The sequence below is a fragment of the Oryx dammah genome, unplaced genomic scaffold (genome assembly GCF_014754425.2).
Source record: "Oryx dammah isolate SB20612 unplaced genomic scaffold, SCBI_Odam_1.1 HiC_scaffold_29, whole genome shotgun sequence".
NCBI classification, from domain to species: domain Eukaryota; kingdom Metazoa; phylum Chordata; class Mammalia; order Artiodactyla; family Bovidae; genus Oryx; species Oryx dammah.
The window spans coordinates 107617233-107632622 of NW_024070213.1; the positions used below are offsets into that span (position 1 = coordinate 107617233).

A 15390-nucleotide genomic window follows, 5' to 3' on the forward strand; every position below is an offset into this window, starting at 1 on the left:
GAGAGTTAAATGAGCGACTGCTGACTGAGAATAGGGCCTTGACAAGAGTGGTAGCCAAGCGCTCAGGGTTCTGTAGGCAACTGCAGTCTGTGAATCTATAATTTATAGTTTCATCATTTCTTCTTAGTAGAGCCAGGCAGGTGTTCTTGTATTAGTAAGCGTGTCTTGAGCTCACTTTTACAAATTAATGCCATTGTGTCTGGAACTTGTCATGTAACTGTTTAATTGTGCATGGCTTCTCAGAATGTTAGAAAGTGTCACTAATTGTGTATTGTGACTGATAAACTGCGGTAAACTAAGGGAATGATCTCAGCATTTAGATAAAGACTTATCTGTACTTTTACAAAGCTTGTGTAAATTTTTGGCTCTTAAAATTTTTTAGCACTTAAAAATATGACTTTAATTCTTTACTAGAAAATGGAAAACAAACAGTGTAACGTGTATTTTATATATAATTAATATATGTAGAAGCTGAAGATTAAACATAAATTATCTGCTTTTCAAAATAATGTCATTTAAGTCAGAACCATCTTAATTAATATTACTCAGTTCTCTATTCTAGAGGTATCCTAATAAACTTCAGATTACTATATTGTATAATCTGCTTTTCAAAATAATGTCATTTCAGTCAGAACCATCCTGATTAATATTACTCAGTTCTCTATTCTAGAGGTATCATAAAATATAGTAATCTGAAGTTTATCCTAATAGATAAACTTCAGATTACTATATTTTATATCCATACATTCAGAGCACAGGTTAAGAATTGATTGGTTCCACATAAAATTAAACTTCTCGTGAAGATTTTGCATAAGATAGTTTTGGAAGTAGTTTTACTTTTATCTAAATTGATAACCTAGTACATTTTGAAAGCTGAGGAAAGAGACCTAATTATCTTGGAAAGTATGTTTTAATGTCCAAATATAAGCTATTCCATTTCCTATTAAATCTGGCAGAGAACATGTCATTTAAATCATTCTTAGTAGAAAACCCAATTAACTTACAGTATTTCCACCCCCTCCTTCACTTGTCTATAAAAAAAAATTTGATACGTTTTCAGGGTGTAAGGGTGTGTTTTTTTATTTACTCCAAACACTAGTAGTATTTTCTATGCTTGGATATTTGAAGAAATTCAGACTTATTACTTTGGCTTGTAAATTATTTTAGTCTAATGAGAGTAGAAATTGCTTTATTATCATTTAATTGAGCACCTATCTTGGATCAGACATTTTGTACCAGGCATTTAAACTTAATACAAGGTAAATCATTTAAGGAATTTTAATAATTTAAAACAAGTCTGACTCCCTCAAAACTTCCCTAAATAGTCAGGTTTTCTTGTGGCGTAACAGTGTGGATTGAGGTCTGACGAAACAAAGCCAAAGGCCTTAATTGAGGCTAACAGAAACTCTTAAAGGAGTTCCCGTTAAGAGCCTGTCCTAACATAAAACCAGTCTTCCTTTCCTTGGCTGCTCTAATATGGTATGCTTGTGAGTCATGATGGCAAGTGATCTAGTACATTTCAGTTGATAACTTCGGGAGAATAAACGTTTCATTTCATCATTTATTAAACTAATTAGCTTCACAAATTGTGGGGAGGGGCCTCTTTCTTCCTGATATATGTTTTAGTCCTTAGAAGTATCTATAACTGACAAAGCTTGTTCATGTGTCTTGTGGTAAAACATAACATTTAAAGAGGAACACTGAATCTTATTATTGAATTCAAACTTTTTCTTCTATTTTTCCTCTCACAGATGTTACCAGACCTGAAAGCAGACAACCAGAGGCTAAAAGATGAAAATGGGGCCTTGATCAGAGTTATAAGCAAACTTTCCAAATAAAAAAAAGCAGCAAGTAATGGAATTGCACATATTAGTTACCCAGTGGACCATAATTGACCGTCACTGGAAACCTGGGAAGAATCCTTGGAGACTGTCATTTTTGGATATCCTGCCAAATGCCCTCTTTATCTAGGAGTTTTGTTTAATTTTCTTTCTTTTTTTTTTTCTTGTATCAAGACCATTGTTTCATGTTAATGCAGCTGCTGAGAAGAATTTTTTTTATGACTGAGAAAACTTGTTTACAGCTCCAGCATATAAGGAAAGTGTTCAAGGCCAGATATGCCTCAGATATTTAACCAGTAAGCCTTAGTTGTACATAAATACTTTTGTGTCAACAAAAACTCAGCTCTCACAGAAGACAGTTATTCAGCATTTTTTTGATGTGCCACAGTTTCCAATTTTTCAATATTTAATTTTATTTTATTTTGTTTTGTTTTTTGCTTTACATCTAAGTTTGGGTTTGTATCTTTTCCTTCTAACTCTTCATGTGGCAGACTTTCTGTCGTCTCACAGCTTTCTCACTTACAGAAAGGAACGCTTGCTCCTCTGCAATCATTGTCATATATTAGGCTAATGCTGTTGCCCCCCCACCTGGAACTGAATTGCTTGGTGGAACATTTGCTTTCACTGTTTGTGCAATATGCATTTATTCTTTTTATGAATGCTTTAAAGTCAATTGAGATTAGATTCTTTTAAGTCCTATTTTCTGCCTTCATTGGTCACTTTTTTGTTTTTGTTTGTTTTTTATTATTGTAGTATAAGATGTTAGGTTCTGTAATCTTCACATTCATTTTAGCAGGTACTGAGTGATGCTGTATATATAAATAAGTGTATTGTTTGATTTTTAGACCACCACATGGCATGCCTGACTATTATTTCAAATGTCTGTTAATGCAAAGTAGGCTACTCCATAATAGTGTTAAGAACAAAACTTACTAACAAAGTGATATAAAGACTTAAATTAACACATTATGTGGAGCCCTATCTTTACAAAAGTTTTCTACTGTAAAATGCTTTTACTTTTATTTGCAGTTTTCATTTGATAGTATTCAACCATAATTAAAGTTGCATAAGATAATTGCTTCACATTTCACGTACCTATATTTATCTGAGTGCTGTCTAAAACTGTTGTGCTAGCCAAAGTAATGCTATGAAATCATTTGCAGACTTAACCCGTGAGTTCGTGTTAAATGCACTGTTATTGCCATGTGAAGAGGCATTGACTTTGATACCATCATCATGTTCAGACCATTTTATACATTTCAGTGGCCTTTTTTAAAAAAGAAAAGCAAAACCAAGTAAATAGTGAAGATGGCATTTATTTGGACAAATAGCTTTTATATTTTCATTAAACCATGCAAAAAGTACTATTATCTTTCTGGCACATAACTGTCTCCTTAACCACTGAACAGTTCAGCCATTTGAATAAATTGTACATTGTAGAGCTTATAGTAGCTAATTGTATTATTGATTGTATTGTATACTATATTAAATGTGAATTTGTACCCCTTCATTTTAAAAGGTCATTGTGTTCTACTGCCTATTTTCAATTACGTTGGGGTTGGGAAAGGGTGTTTTGGTAAGCAGGATTTTAAGTCCTCTCTTGATTGGTTTTATGAAGATATAAGGTTATGCTCTTACTACCAAGCTCAGGATTCTTGATTTTTAAAGGTACAAGGATAGTTGTGGGAATTTTATTTTTGGTTACATTTGAACTGTATGAATGGTGGGTCTGAATATAGAGAATTTCCATGGTCTTACGTGGACGTAAAACATACAGATAATTGATCAGTTTGAGTGACTGCAACATATTCTGGTTGCACAACAGTTAGGCATGCTAAGGATTATATTTGTGAAGTTTGGATGCCTGTGAAGAATGATTAAATACGTGTTTCTAATATTTTAGTGTTTTGTATTTAGGTTATTTATTCTTTGTATCTAAAACTGAACAGCTACTGTGCTATATTGATTTTATTGGTAGTATTGAGCAGACCTTGTTTCTGCATGAAACTAGTTGCAAAACCCACTATTTTGGAAATAAAAATGTATTTTGACATATACAAATAAAATGAATAAAACTATTTTAAATGTGTGAACTTTTACTGAAGACATTTAAAACTTTGTTCTGGTATTTAAATTCTGCATGGGTATCTTCACTAACTGCTTTACTTGGATTCCATTGGAATAATTTTTGAAATTGTAATATTGTGATAACTTGCACAACATTGTACATGCACATCTGTAAATTTAAGCTTAATTGCCATATTTATGCAATCTGTGTATCAATTTGAACAAATGTTTATATATTTTACATAAAGCTATCTGTGTGCAGAATCTGAGAACTAGTTTTTTTATAAGTGGGTAAAGAATAATGATGAAAGTGAGTTTCAAGATAGTAGCTTTGTAAGCATAAGACTTCATTTACCTAAGTATTTTGTGGCTTCTAAATTAAACCTGTGCTTTTTCTTAATTGCAGAGATAGACTTGGGAATACATATAAAGATAATATTCCAGTGAAATGTAAAGTAGTAGATCATTCTCCAAACTAGAACTGTCCTAAATTCAACCCCAAACTATACATCTGTAAGTAGATAAGAGACATCTCTGCTTTGGGAACTTTGGTAGAAGACTTGCAATGGTAAAGCCTATGTTTAACAAATTAATACAGCAAGACTTGAATTCTCTTGTTTCCACAACCAGTACTTTCCCTGTGCATGCTTACAGAATGATAGCTATTCCTGTTGTTTTTCTTGCATACAGAAAAGAATTTCACATGCAAATATGTCAAACCAAAAGCAAAACAGCTATAGAACTATCTAGGAGAGTATTCATATCAAAAGTAAAGTAGACATTCACTAATTCAGTAGGCTGCTTTATTCTTTTGCTTAAGGGTTTATTAGTTCAGTTGCTTAGTCATGTCCGACTCTGTGACCCCATGGACTGCAGTACACCAGGCTTCCCTGTCCATCACCAACTCCCGAAGCTTGCTCAAACCCATGTCCATCAAGTCAGTGATGCCATCCAACCGTCTCATCTCTGTCGTCCCCTTCTGTTACCACTTAGTCTTTCTCAGCAAAGCTGAAACAATCACGGCTCCCAGTGTCAGCACTCAGTGAATGGTGTAAGAATCAAATATCCAGAGGTCAAATTGTTTCCAAACTAGTACACTGTATTTCCCATAAGAAATAACAGCCTTGTGGGTTGTCCTCCAGTTTGTCATTATAAGCAGAATACAGAACTAACTCTCTGACCAGTTTTTAACAATCCATTTGCCATATCTTGCTAGAGAAAACCTTTGGTTGCAAAGATGAAACCTGACTGATAAGCAGTCTTTTCTGTGATGTTCCATATTTTACTCTGTGGGTGGTCTCTGTGTCAGGGAGTGCATATGAGAGATGTCCAAAAAGGGTTGGGTGTAGAATGAAGTACTTTATTTTCCTATTAAGTATCTTTAAGTAGCTAAGGACGTTTCTTGACTTTCATTTTAGAAAGGGTCTCTGGGGTTATGTGCTATGAAACAACAGAGTGCTTTCTCTGGTGTCATGTTGCTGTTCCAAGCCCACCAGATGATCAGATTACAAAGTAATAAATTTAAAAACATAGGAGCAGAAGTTTAAAATTCTATAATGACATAATTCTTACTACTGTAACTTAAAACTTTATTACAAGTTTTCTAAAGTTTATTAGAAATAGGCATTTTTGAGCCAGGTTGTCCCAGCTTGTCATTGCTTAAATTTCAATAAACATACAGGTTACATACATTAACTGTCTTTTAATTAATTTTAAAAAGCTGATGAGGAAAAGGGAAATGTGAAAAGAAATGAGCAATCTTAGATTTTGTCCTGGATAATATTCAGTTTGTAGGGCCTGTGTTTTGTCTTACAGGTCTAATGAGAATGGAAGTGGAAAAGAGAAGGATTTACCTTCTCTTCCCTTCCCCACACTCAAATTACTCTTACAGGTTTGTTTTGATACAGATCTGTTTCAGTAGGCTATCTAGTTTGATCTTTAAACAACAGGCTGGGTGGCTATCGGTGAGAAAGCTGAGATGTACAGATTACTAACTGGGTCAACATTCCAAGCCTAGTACAAAGCTAATCTCTTACCTAAATTTAGTGGTGGTTATCGTTTTTTCCCAAATTCCTCATCTAGGACTTTCCCCTCTGTATTGCTTAGTTTTATAGTTTTACATGTTGAGATGGTGTTTCTTGGGTTTTTTTTTTTTTTTCTAATACATGCTTTCTCTAATCCCACATTCTTGATCCCACACCCATTAAATTTTTTTCTCCTTAGGATTTTACTTAACTATTTACCCTATACTGAGATTCTTAAAAGATTTAATGCTTTTAATGCTTAAGCAACTGGTTGATTTCCTCGTGCAAATTCTAACTATGCCTAGTAGACCATCATAAATTTGTAAAAAGATTTTCGTATATGTGCAAAAGATCTTTTGTAGCCTTAAAAAAATAGATTTTTAAATTGGTGATGGGAACTTAAATCCGGAATCTTTCTAGACAGGCAGCATTGGTAGTGCTATGGTTTTAGCAGCAGATTTTTCTCCCTCAGTGTAAACATGTGGAATACCAATATGTACAGCGGATAAAATTTGTATTCACATTAATTCAGAAATGACCCCACCCGGAAGAAAGTACGATTGGCCCTCTGCATCAGATGCAGAGGGCCAGCTGTACTATGTACTATTTGAGGAACTTGAGTATCCACAGATTTTGGTATCCATGGTGATCCTGGAGCCAATCCCCCACAGACACTGAAGGACACTTGTACTCAAAACATACAACAGGTCTCTATAAGATACGCGTGGCAGCAGCGTGACTCTAACTGGTTACTGTATAATAGATACACCTTGCCTGTACTTGCTTTTATAATAAATGTGCTAAAAGTGTTCTAGCAATACACTAGTGTATGTGAATACGTTCGGAGCTAAAGAAAATCAAGACCAAGTAGCATAAGAAGCTCCACACAAAAATGAGATAACAACAATATAACTTAGTATGTAAGTTCTCTCCAATGTTTTACAATTCCCTCTGTGTCTAAGTGTATTGTTTTTTTAAATATGAGGAAAGCATTTTTAGAAAACGATATGAATCAAAATTTTGTGGGATCCGTAGAATGCTTTTGCAGAACTTGACAGTGTGGAAGGAACTTTGGATTTAGTCAGATCTAGATTAAAACCTCAGCTACACCACTTTATAATTGTGTGACATTGGTCAGATTTACCTTTCAGGCCCCGTTTTTCAGGTAAATGACATATATCTGTATAAAGTGCCTTGAACAATTCATTGAGCTTAATGGATTGATGCAGAACAAACATTACATTGAAGAAATTGTATTTATCACTTATGACTTTTAAAAATACTAATCTACTTTAGAATATAGTTTCTGCTGGGCTCATTTGATAAATGTTGATAAGTAGTATTTCCAAAGAATCTCTTCATGATAATTAATAGGATTGTTTCTTCTTAGAATATATTAAAGCAAAATTTTGGATTAATTTACCCAGTTAACCATAAACATTTTTTATTCTGGGATCAGTAAGGGAGAAATAAATGAGGTGGATTTTGGAGGACCTCCTACAACCATTGGAAAGAAGGAAAAAGTACCATACACCTCTGTAATCATGCCACATCTGTCCTAACAGATTCCAGGAATACTGACTTTCGTGTGAATCTAATCCACCTGTGGACCCCGTTCCTATTATCAAAAAAGGAGAAAGTGTCAAGGAATTTATAGAAGTGCTATACAAAATGTATTTGCCATGGAAGAGACGGTTGGTAAGTATGGGCTAGTAAGTGTTTTAATGAATATGTAATGTTATTTGTTACTCTAAATTTTAATTTTTCATTAAAATTCATAGTTGTTGAAATGTCAGAATTATCAGTACTTTAGAATGCTCCTAAGGTCTGCATAATGCTTTTCAGAAGATATCATGAGGTCATCTGGGCCATTTATCAACCTACAGATCAAGACTAACCTTGTTGCATAATCTGTGTAAGAGTTGTATAATCTCATCTATGTCTGAAATTTAATGAGTCCTGCCCATCTCATTTTTAGACAGTACCTCTAATGTCTAGTACTTCCTTTACTGTAACCAGTAAAAAGCCAGAGGAGGGGAGCTAAATCTTAGTATTTTCAATGTTCCAGATCCTATACATACCTCGTTTTTTTGGTTTTAAATTATTTTTAATCTGTTTATTTTACTCTACTATGAGCTTCATGAAAGGACAGAGTCTTTTTCATCTTTGTTCTCAGCCATTAATGGTGCCTGGCACATAGACATTTGCTTGCTGTTTTTAAAAGGAAAGAGTAAATATGAATAATTGCGATACATGTATATTGTGGAGGAAAAATATTGACTGTCATCTAGACTTTTAAGAAAACTTTATAAATAGATGTTGAGTCCTGCAGACTTTGTTTCAGTCATGTGACAAATTCTTGGTAGCACTTCCATGCCAAACAGCCGTATGGGGTAGGAATACTCTCAGAAGCCAACAAGCAAAGATAAGACCTGCCTTGTGGAGGTTACTTTCAGGGAAGAGGAAGATGGAAAATAAGCAGTTACACTATTTTAGAAGATAATAGTTACTGTGGAAAAAAACAGAGCAAGGAAGGAGGGTGAGCTAGTCAGAGAAGGCTTCACTGAGAAGGTAACATTTGAGCCAAAACTGAAAGAAAGGGAAGACAAAAAACCGCAGGTGTTTGAGAGAAGAGCATGTCCAGGTAGGTGGAGCCACGTAAGCAAAGGCCTTGAGGTGCAGGTGCGCTTGAGTATTTTGACAAACAGGCCAGTGTGGTTACATAGCCAAGTGAGCAAGAAGCAGAGCAGTAGGAGAGGAAGTTGGAGAGGCATCAGAGAGCTGGATGAAGGGCGTGTTTAGATGCGTTTTGACCATATGCTGTGCACCAGCCTTGCTGCTTCAAGAACTTGACTCTCTTTCTCTATACCCTTTCCCAAGGATATTTTGTAGCTCTTTAAAGTCACATACTTCTGTAAAATCAGTTTTTATAAGAAGAGATAATTTGATTATAAATTGGGGAGAATAATTATATTAGAAAATCTAGGCTAATTTTCCTAAGGGGAAACTTACTCATATGATGTAAGACATTGGCTAAAACTCCTTGACAACCAAGTTAGAAATGGAAGAAATGGACTATTACAAATATCATTACTGTGTAGAAAAAGTACATCAGTTCAGTGGGCAAAATAAACATTTTGGATCACTTCTCAGAAATGAATTTTCTCATTGGTTTTATATACCCAATGTATATTGTCATTTGTCTCTGCTTTTCGGGATAGTATTTCTCTTCAAATGACCGTTTCTTTTTTATACTTTCAAAAGCACAATCTAGAATATAAGGTGTGCTTCCACAAATGTGACAATGTACTTTCAAGTGAGGTCAAAGTACTTTAATCCAAGTATGAAGTATTATCTCTCCTGTCCCAGGAATGTCTCAGGAGTAGTTAGCTTTGTCATTTCACCACAACAGTGTTTCTCACACTGGAATCATCTAGAGAGCTCGTTCAGATGTGGCTTAGGCTCCACTCTTGTTTCCTAATGCAATGTTCAGTGTCTGGGATGGAACAAGTGAATTCGCATTTCTGTAACGTTTGTAGGTAGTGCTGGCCCAGGGACTGTATTTACATTACAATATACAGTGTTCATCTTCTAAATGGAAATGGAGAATTCAAAAGTAAAATCCCTTGTGAGAAGATAACATGTAGATCTCCTATGATAATGGCTAAAAGAAGTTCAAATATACCAAACCTTGAGTAACACCACTGATAGTCTAAAAATAGGAGACCATGTGTCCAGTTGTGCCATGCACACCTGTCTGGGGAGAAGGACACCTGCAGACAAATTGAATCCAGAAATCAAATAGAAATGTAAAAGGATTTTGTATATATGAAACAAGCACCTAGATGACAAGCCCATACATTTAATCAGAAAAGGGGTAGCAAATCCCCTTACTTTGCCTTTTCTCTTCTTGCTAGAGACAGAAAATGCCTTCAGTTCCAGTTATGGGGAGGCAAATGTCCTAAAATCTCAGTCTCTTACAAGGTTAAGTTAGGAAAGCAACACAACCACCTTCTCACCACTGAGGCGCATGCTGCTTATATTTCGTATAAGCACCATACACACTGCTGGGCTTGCTGTAGGGACTCAGCTAGTCTAAAACTGTGCACCGTGTTTACTGCAGTCTTCAGTAACTGGACACACCAAGGCTGCTACTTACTATAGCTAAACTGTTGGATTAGGGGAGCTGCATTTAACCAGTTCACATATATGTATACACATTTTATCTATATCAGTAGATCACCATGAGATCAACACAAGACCAGCAGTGTCAGCATCACCTGGGAATTGATTAGAAATGCAGATTCTTGGGCTTTACCCCAAACTTACTGAATTGGAAACAAGATAGAGCCGACCAAGACCTCAAGGGATTATGATGCAAGATAAAATTTAGAAGCTACTAGCCTGTAGGTCTGTAGGTTTCAAATCTAGATCACCTGGGCTGAAATGGAACTGAATGTTAAAAAAATTCTCTACCACTAGTAGGGAATGAAAAGGATTATCAGGGGGGAGAGAGAAATCTCTAGCTACATTGGAAGCAGTTTGAGAAATACAAAGGAAGAGTTTACTTTTACTCTTGAAACTTGAATGAAGAGGTTCATAATCGTAAAATCAATCGGAGGCTGAGCAGATTGACCTCGAAGAGTGCATCACCTTTAATATGTGCATGCATGCTAAATCACTTCAGTTAAGTCTGACTCTTTGCAACACTATGGACTGTAGCCCACTAAGCTTCTCTGTCCATGGGATTCTTAAGGCAAGAATACTGGACTGGGTTGCCATGCACTCCTCCAGGGGATCTTCCCAACCCAAAATCATTCTTACATCTGTCTTCTGCATTGGCAAGCAGGTTCTTTACTACTAGTGCCACTTGGGAAGCCCATCACCTTTAAAGGATCCCTACAGAAAGAATCCAACAGGAGATTTTTGTTTGAGGGAAGAACAATACCCAGTTGTGGATGTGACTGTGGTGATAGAAGCAAGGTCCAGTCCTGTAAAGAGCAATATTGCACAGGAACCTGGAATGTCAGGTCCATGAATCAAGGCAAATTGGAAGTGGTCAAACGGGAAATGGCAAGAGTGAACATGGACATTCTAGGAATCAGCGAACTAAAATGGACTGGAATGGGTGAATTTAACTCAGATGACCATTATATCTACTACTGTGGGCAGGAATCCCTTAGAAGAAATGGAGTAGCCATCATGGTCAACAAAAGAGTCTGAAATGCAGTACTTGGATGCAATCTCAAAAATGACAGAATGATCTCTGTTTGTTTCCAAGGCAAACCATTCAGTATCACAGGAATCCAAGTCTATGCTCCAACCAGTAATGCTGAAGAAGCTGAAATCGAATGGTTCTATGAAGACCTACAAGACCTTTTAGAACTAACACCCAAAAAAGATGTCCTTTTCATATAGGGGACTGGAATGCAGAAGTAGGAAGTCAAGAAACACCTCGAGTAACAGGCAAATTTGGCCTTGGAGTACAGAATGAAGCAGGGCAAAGGCTAATAGAGTTTTGCCAAGAGAACGCACTGGTCATAGCAAACACCCTCTTCCAACAACACAAGAGAAGACTCTACACATGGACATCACCAGATGGTCGACACCGAATTCAGATTGATTATATTCTTTGCAGCCAAAGTTGGAGAAGCTCTATACAGTCAGCAAAAACAAGACCAGGAGCTGACTGTGGCTCAGATCATGGACTCCTTATTACCAAAATCAGACTTAAATTGAAGAAAGTAGGGGAAACCACTAGACCATTCAGGTATGACCTAAATCAAATCCCTTATGATTGTACAGTGGAAGTGAGAAATAGATTTAAGGGCCTAGATCTGATAGATAGAGTGCCTGATGAACTATGGACTGAGGTTCGTGACACTATACAGGAGACAAGGAGCAAGACCATCCCCATGGAAAAGAAATGCAAAAAAACCAAATGGCTGTCTGAGGAGGCCTTACAAATAGCTGTGAAAAGAACAGAAGTGAAAAGCAAAGGAGAAAAGTAAAGATATTCCCATTTGAATGCAGAGTTCCAAAGAATAGCAAGGAGAGATAAGAAAGACTTCCTCAGTGATCAGTGCAAAGAAATAGAGGAAAACAACAAAATGGAAAAGACTAGAGATCTCTTCAAGAAAACTAGAGATACCAAGGGAACATTTCATGCAAAGATGGGCTCAATAAAGGACAGGAATGGTATGGACCTAACAGAAGCAGAAGATGTTAAGAAGAGGTGGCAAGAATACACAGAAGAACTGTACAAAAAAGATCTTCACGACCCAGATAATGATGATGGTGTGATCACTCACCTAAACCAAACATCCTGGAAGTGAAGTCAATTGGGCCTTAGAAGGCATTACTATGAACAAAGCTAGTGGAGGTGATGGAATTCCAGTTGAGCTATTTCAAATCCTGAAAGATGATGCTGTGAAAGTGGTGCACTCAATATGCCAGCAAATTTGGAAAACTCAGCAGTGGCCACAGGACTGAAAAAGGTCAGTTTTCATTCCAATCCCAAAGAAAGGCAATGCCAAAGAATGCTCAAACTACTGCACAATTACACTCATCTCACACACTAGTAAAGTAATGCTCAAAATTCTCAAAGCCAGGCTTCAGCAATACGTGAACTGTGAACTTCCTGATATTCAAGCTGGTTTTAGAAAAGGCAGAGGAACCAGAGATCAAATTGCCAACATCCACTGGATCATCAAAGAAGCAAGAGAGTTCCAGAAAAACATCTATTTCTGCTCTATCAACTATGCCAAAGCCTTTGACTGTGTGGATCACAAGAAACTGTGGAAAAATCTGAAAGAGTTGGGAATACCAGACCACCTGACCTGCCTCTTGAGAAACCTATATGCAGGTCAGGAAGCAACAGTTAGAACTGGACATGAACAACAGACTGGTTCCAAATAGGAAAAGGAGTACGTCAAGGCTGTATATTGTCACCCTGCTTATTTAACTTCTATGCAGAGTACATCATGAGAAACGCTGGGCTGGAAGAAGCACAAGCTGGAATCAAGATTGCCAGGAGAAATATTAATAACCTCAGATATGCAGATGACACCACCCTTATGGCAGAAAGTGAAGAGGGGAAAAAAAAGCCTCTTGATGAAAGTGAAAGAGGAGAGTGAAAATGTTGACTTAAAGCTCAACATTCAGAAAACTAAGATCATGGCATCCGGTCCTATCACTTCTTGGGAAATAGATGGGGAAACAGTGGAAACAGTGTCAGACTCTATTTCTGGGGGGCTCCAGAATCACTGCAGATGGTGACTGCAGCCATGAAATTAAAAGATGCTTACTCCTTGGAAGAAAAGTTATGACCAACCTAGATAGCATATTCAAAAACAGACATTACTTTGCCAACAAAGGTCCATCTCATCAAGTCTATGGTTTTTCCAGTGGTCATGTATGGATGTGAGAGTTGGACTGTGAAGAAGGCTGAGCACTGAAGAATTGATGCTTTTGAACTGTGGTGTTGGAGAAGACTCTTGAGAGTCTCTTGGACTGCAAGGAGATCCAACCAGTCCATTCTAAAGGAGATCAGTCCTGGGTGTTCATTGGAAGGACTGATGCTGAAGCTGAAGCTCCAATACTTTGGCCACCTGATACAGAGTTGACTCATTGGAACAAACCCTGATGCTGGGAGGGATTGGGGGCAGGAGAAGGGGATGACAGAGGATGTGATGGCTGGATGGCATCACCGACTCAATGGACTTGAGTTTGAGTAGACTCCGGGAGTTGGTATGGACAAGGAGGCCTGGCATGCTGCGATTCATGGGGTCCTAAAGAGTCGGACACGACTGAGCAAGTGAACTGAAGGTTATACCATAAAAGTGACTTTATTCAGTACTTAATCAAGTAAAAGTGGCATTTCTATCCATCAGAGGACTGCTGCATCTCGGTGAGGTACAAGATCATTGAAGAAACTCCATTCCTGAGACCAGAGATACAGGGCTTGGCTGAGGCTGAGGCTGAAGCAGGACCACAATTCTTCTAGCCTCTCATTGCCCCCCCCACTTCTGAGCAAGCATCAAATAATAAGGACCAGATAACTGAACCAGCCAACAGAAATGTGTGGAGGGGGAAGGAGCAAGAGCAAAGAAACATCCCTGTGAGGAAGAAACTAATAGAGGAGACTTAAGGTAGAAGCAGAACATTGAGGTAAAGTCTGTAGTAAACCAAGTCCAGTGAAATTTAAAACCAGTGGTAAATGTAGCACAATGAAAGACAAGCCCAGCTCAACTCCTCACTACGTTGACTCAACCTTCCATTGACCTAGCAAAAATGTCATACCTGGTAATAAATATTGTGTCTGAATCCCTATGGCTCTACATATTATGTGCAACAAGCAATCAATAAGTATAAGAAAAAAGCAAAAAAGGAGAGGGTGTGGAGAGAAGGGAACCCTTGTGTACTGTTGGTGGGAATGTAAATTGGTACAGCCATTATTGAGAACAGTATGGAGGTTCCTGAAAAAACTAAAAATAGAGCTACCATATGACTGTGCAGTCCCACTCCTGGGCATATAATCTCTGAGGAAAACATTCTCTGAAAGGATACATGCACCCCAGTGTTCATTCTTCATCCTTTTTCTCTCTGATCTTCAGTTTGGATATTTTCTCCTGATCTTTCTTCCAGTTCACAGACCCTTTTGCCATCTTCAGACTGGTGGTATGCTCATCCAGTGAATTTTTTATTTTAGATATTGTACTTTTCAGTTCTAGACTTTCATTTTAGTTCTTTCTTTCTTTTTTTTTTTAGCGTGTTAGTTGCTCAAACAGGTGCAACTGTTTGCATCCCCATATACTGTAACCTTGCCATGGAATTCTCCAGGCAAGAATACTGGAGTGGGTAGCCATCATTTCTCCAGGGGATCTTCCCAACCCAGGTATCAAATGCAGGTCTCTCTTACTGCAGCAGATGCTTTACCGTTGAGTCAATAGTTTTTATTTTTTTCCTGAAATTCCACTTTCTGTTTATTCATTATGACTGCCTTTTTCTATTAAGTTTTTTGAAAATATCTATAATAAAGTCCTTGTCTGCTAATTCTAACATAGAGGTCATCCAGGGTCTGTTTCTGTTGACTACTTTTTTCTTGATCCTGGGTCATATTTTCCTGTGTCCTTACATGTCTAATATATTTTTTTTAATTCTAGACATTATATGTAGTACATGAGTTCCTCTTCCTCTGAAAAGTTCTGATTTCCATTCTAGCAGCTGATGACTTTAAACTTGTGTGTGTGTGTGAGTTGCTCAGTCACGTCTGACTCTTTGTGACCCCATGAACTGTAGCCTCCCAGGCTCCTCTGTCCATGGGATTCTCCAGGCAAGAATACTGAAGTGGGTTTTCGTTCCCTTCTCTAGGAGATACTCCTGACCTAGGGATCACACCTGTGCCACCTGTCCCTCGTTGCAGGTGTATTTTTTACCATCTGAGCTACCAGGTAAGC

The 15390-nt window shown here is 37.3% G+C and overlaps 1 protein-coding gene across 11 annotated transcripts in view; it reads left to right on the top strand.

Moving 5' to 3' along the window:
- PPP1R12A (protein phosphatase 1 regulatory subunit 12A) overlaps positions 1-4172 on the top strand; it is a 170320-nt gene extending 166148 nt beyond the window's left edge. For 9 of the 11 annotated variants that reach the window (XM_040234501.1, XM_040234509.1, XM_040234502.1 and 6 more), the window contains one exon: positions 1752-4172. In XM_040234501.1, the coding sequence (XP_040090435.1) occupies positions 1752-1838 (87 nt within the window). In that variant the 3' untranslated portion in view covers positions 1839-4172. The remainder of the gene's footprint in view (positions 1-1751) is intronic. The other 2 variants (XM_040234503.1, XM_040234510.1) reach the window with 1 other exon arrangement.
- The last annotated feature ends 11218 nt before the right edge of the window (positions 4173-15390 follow it).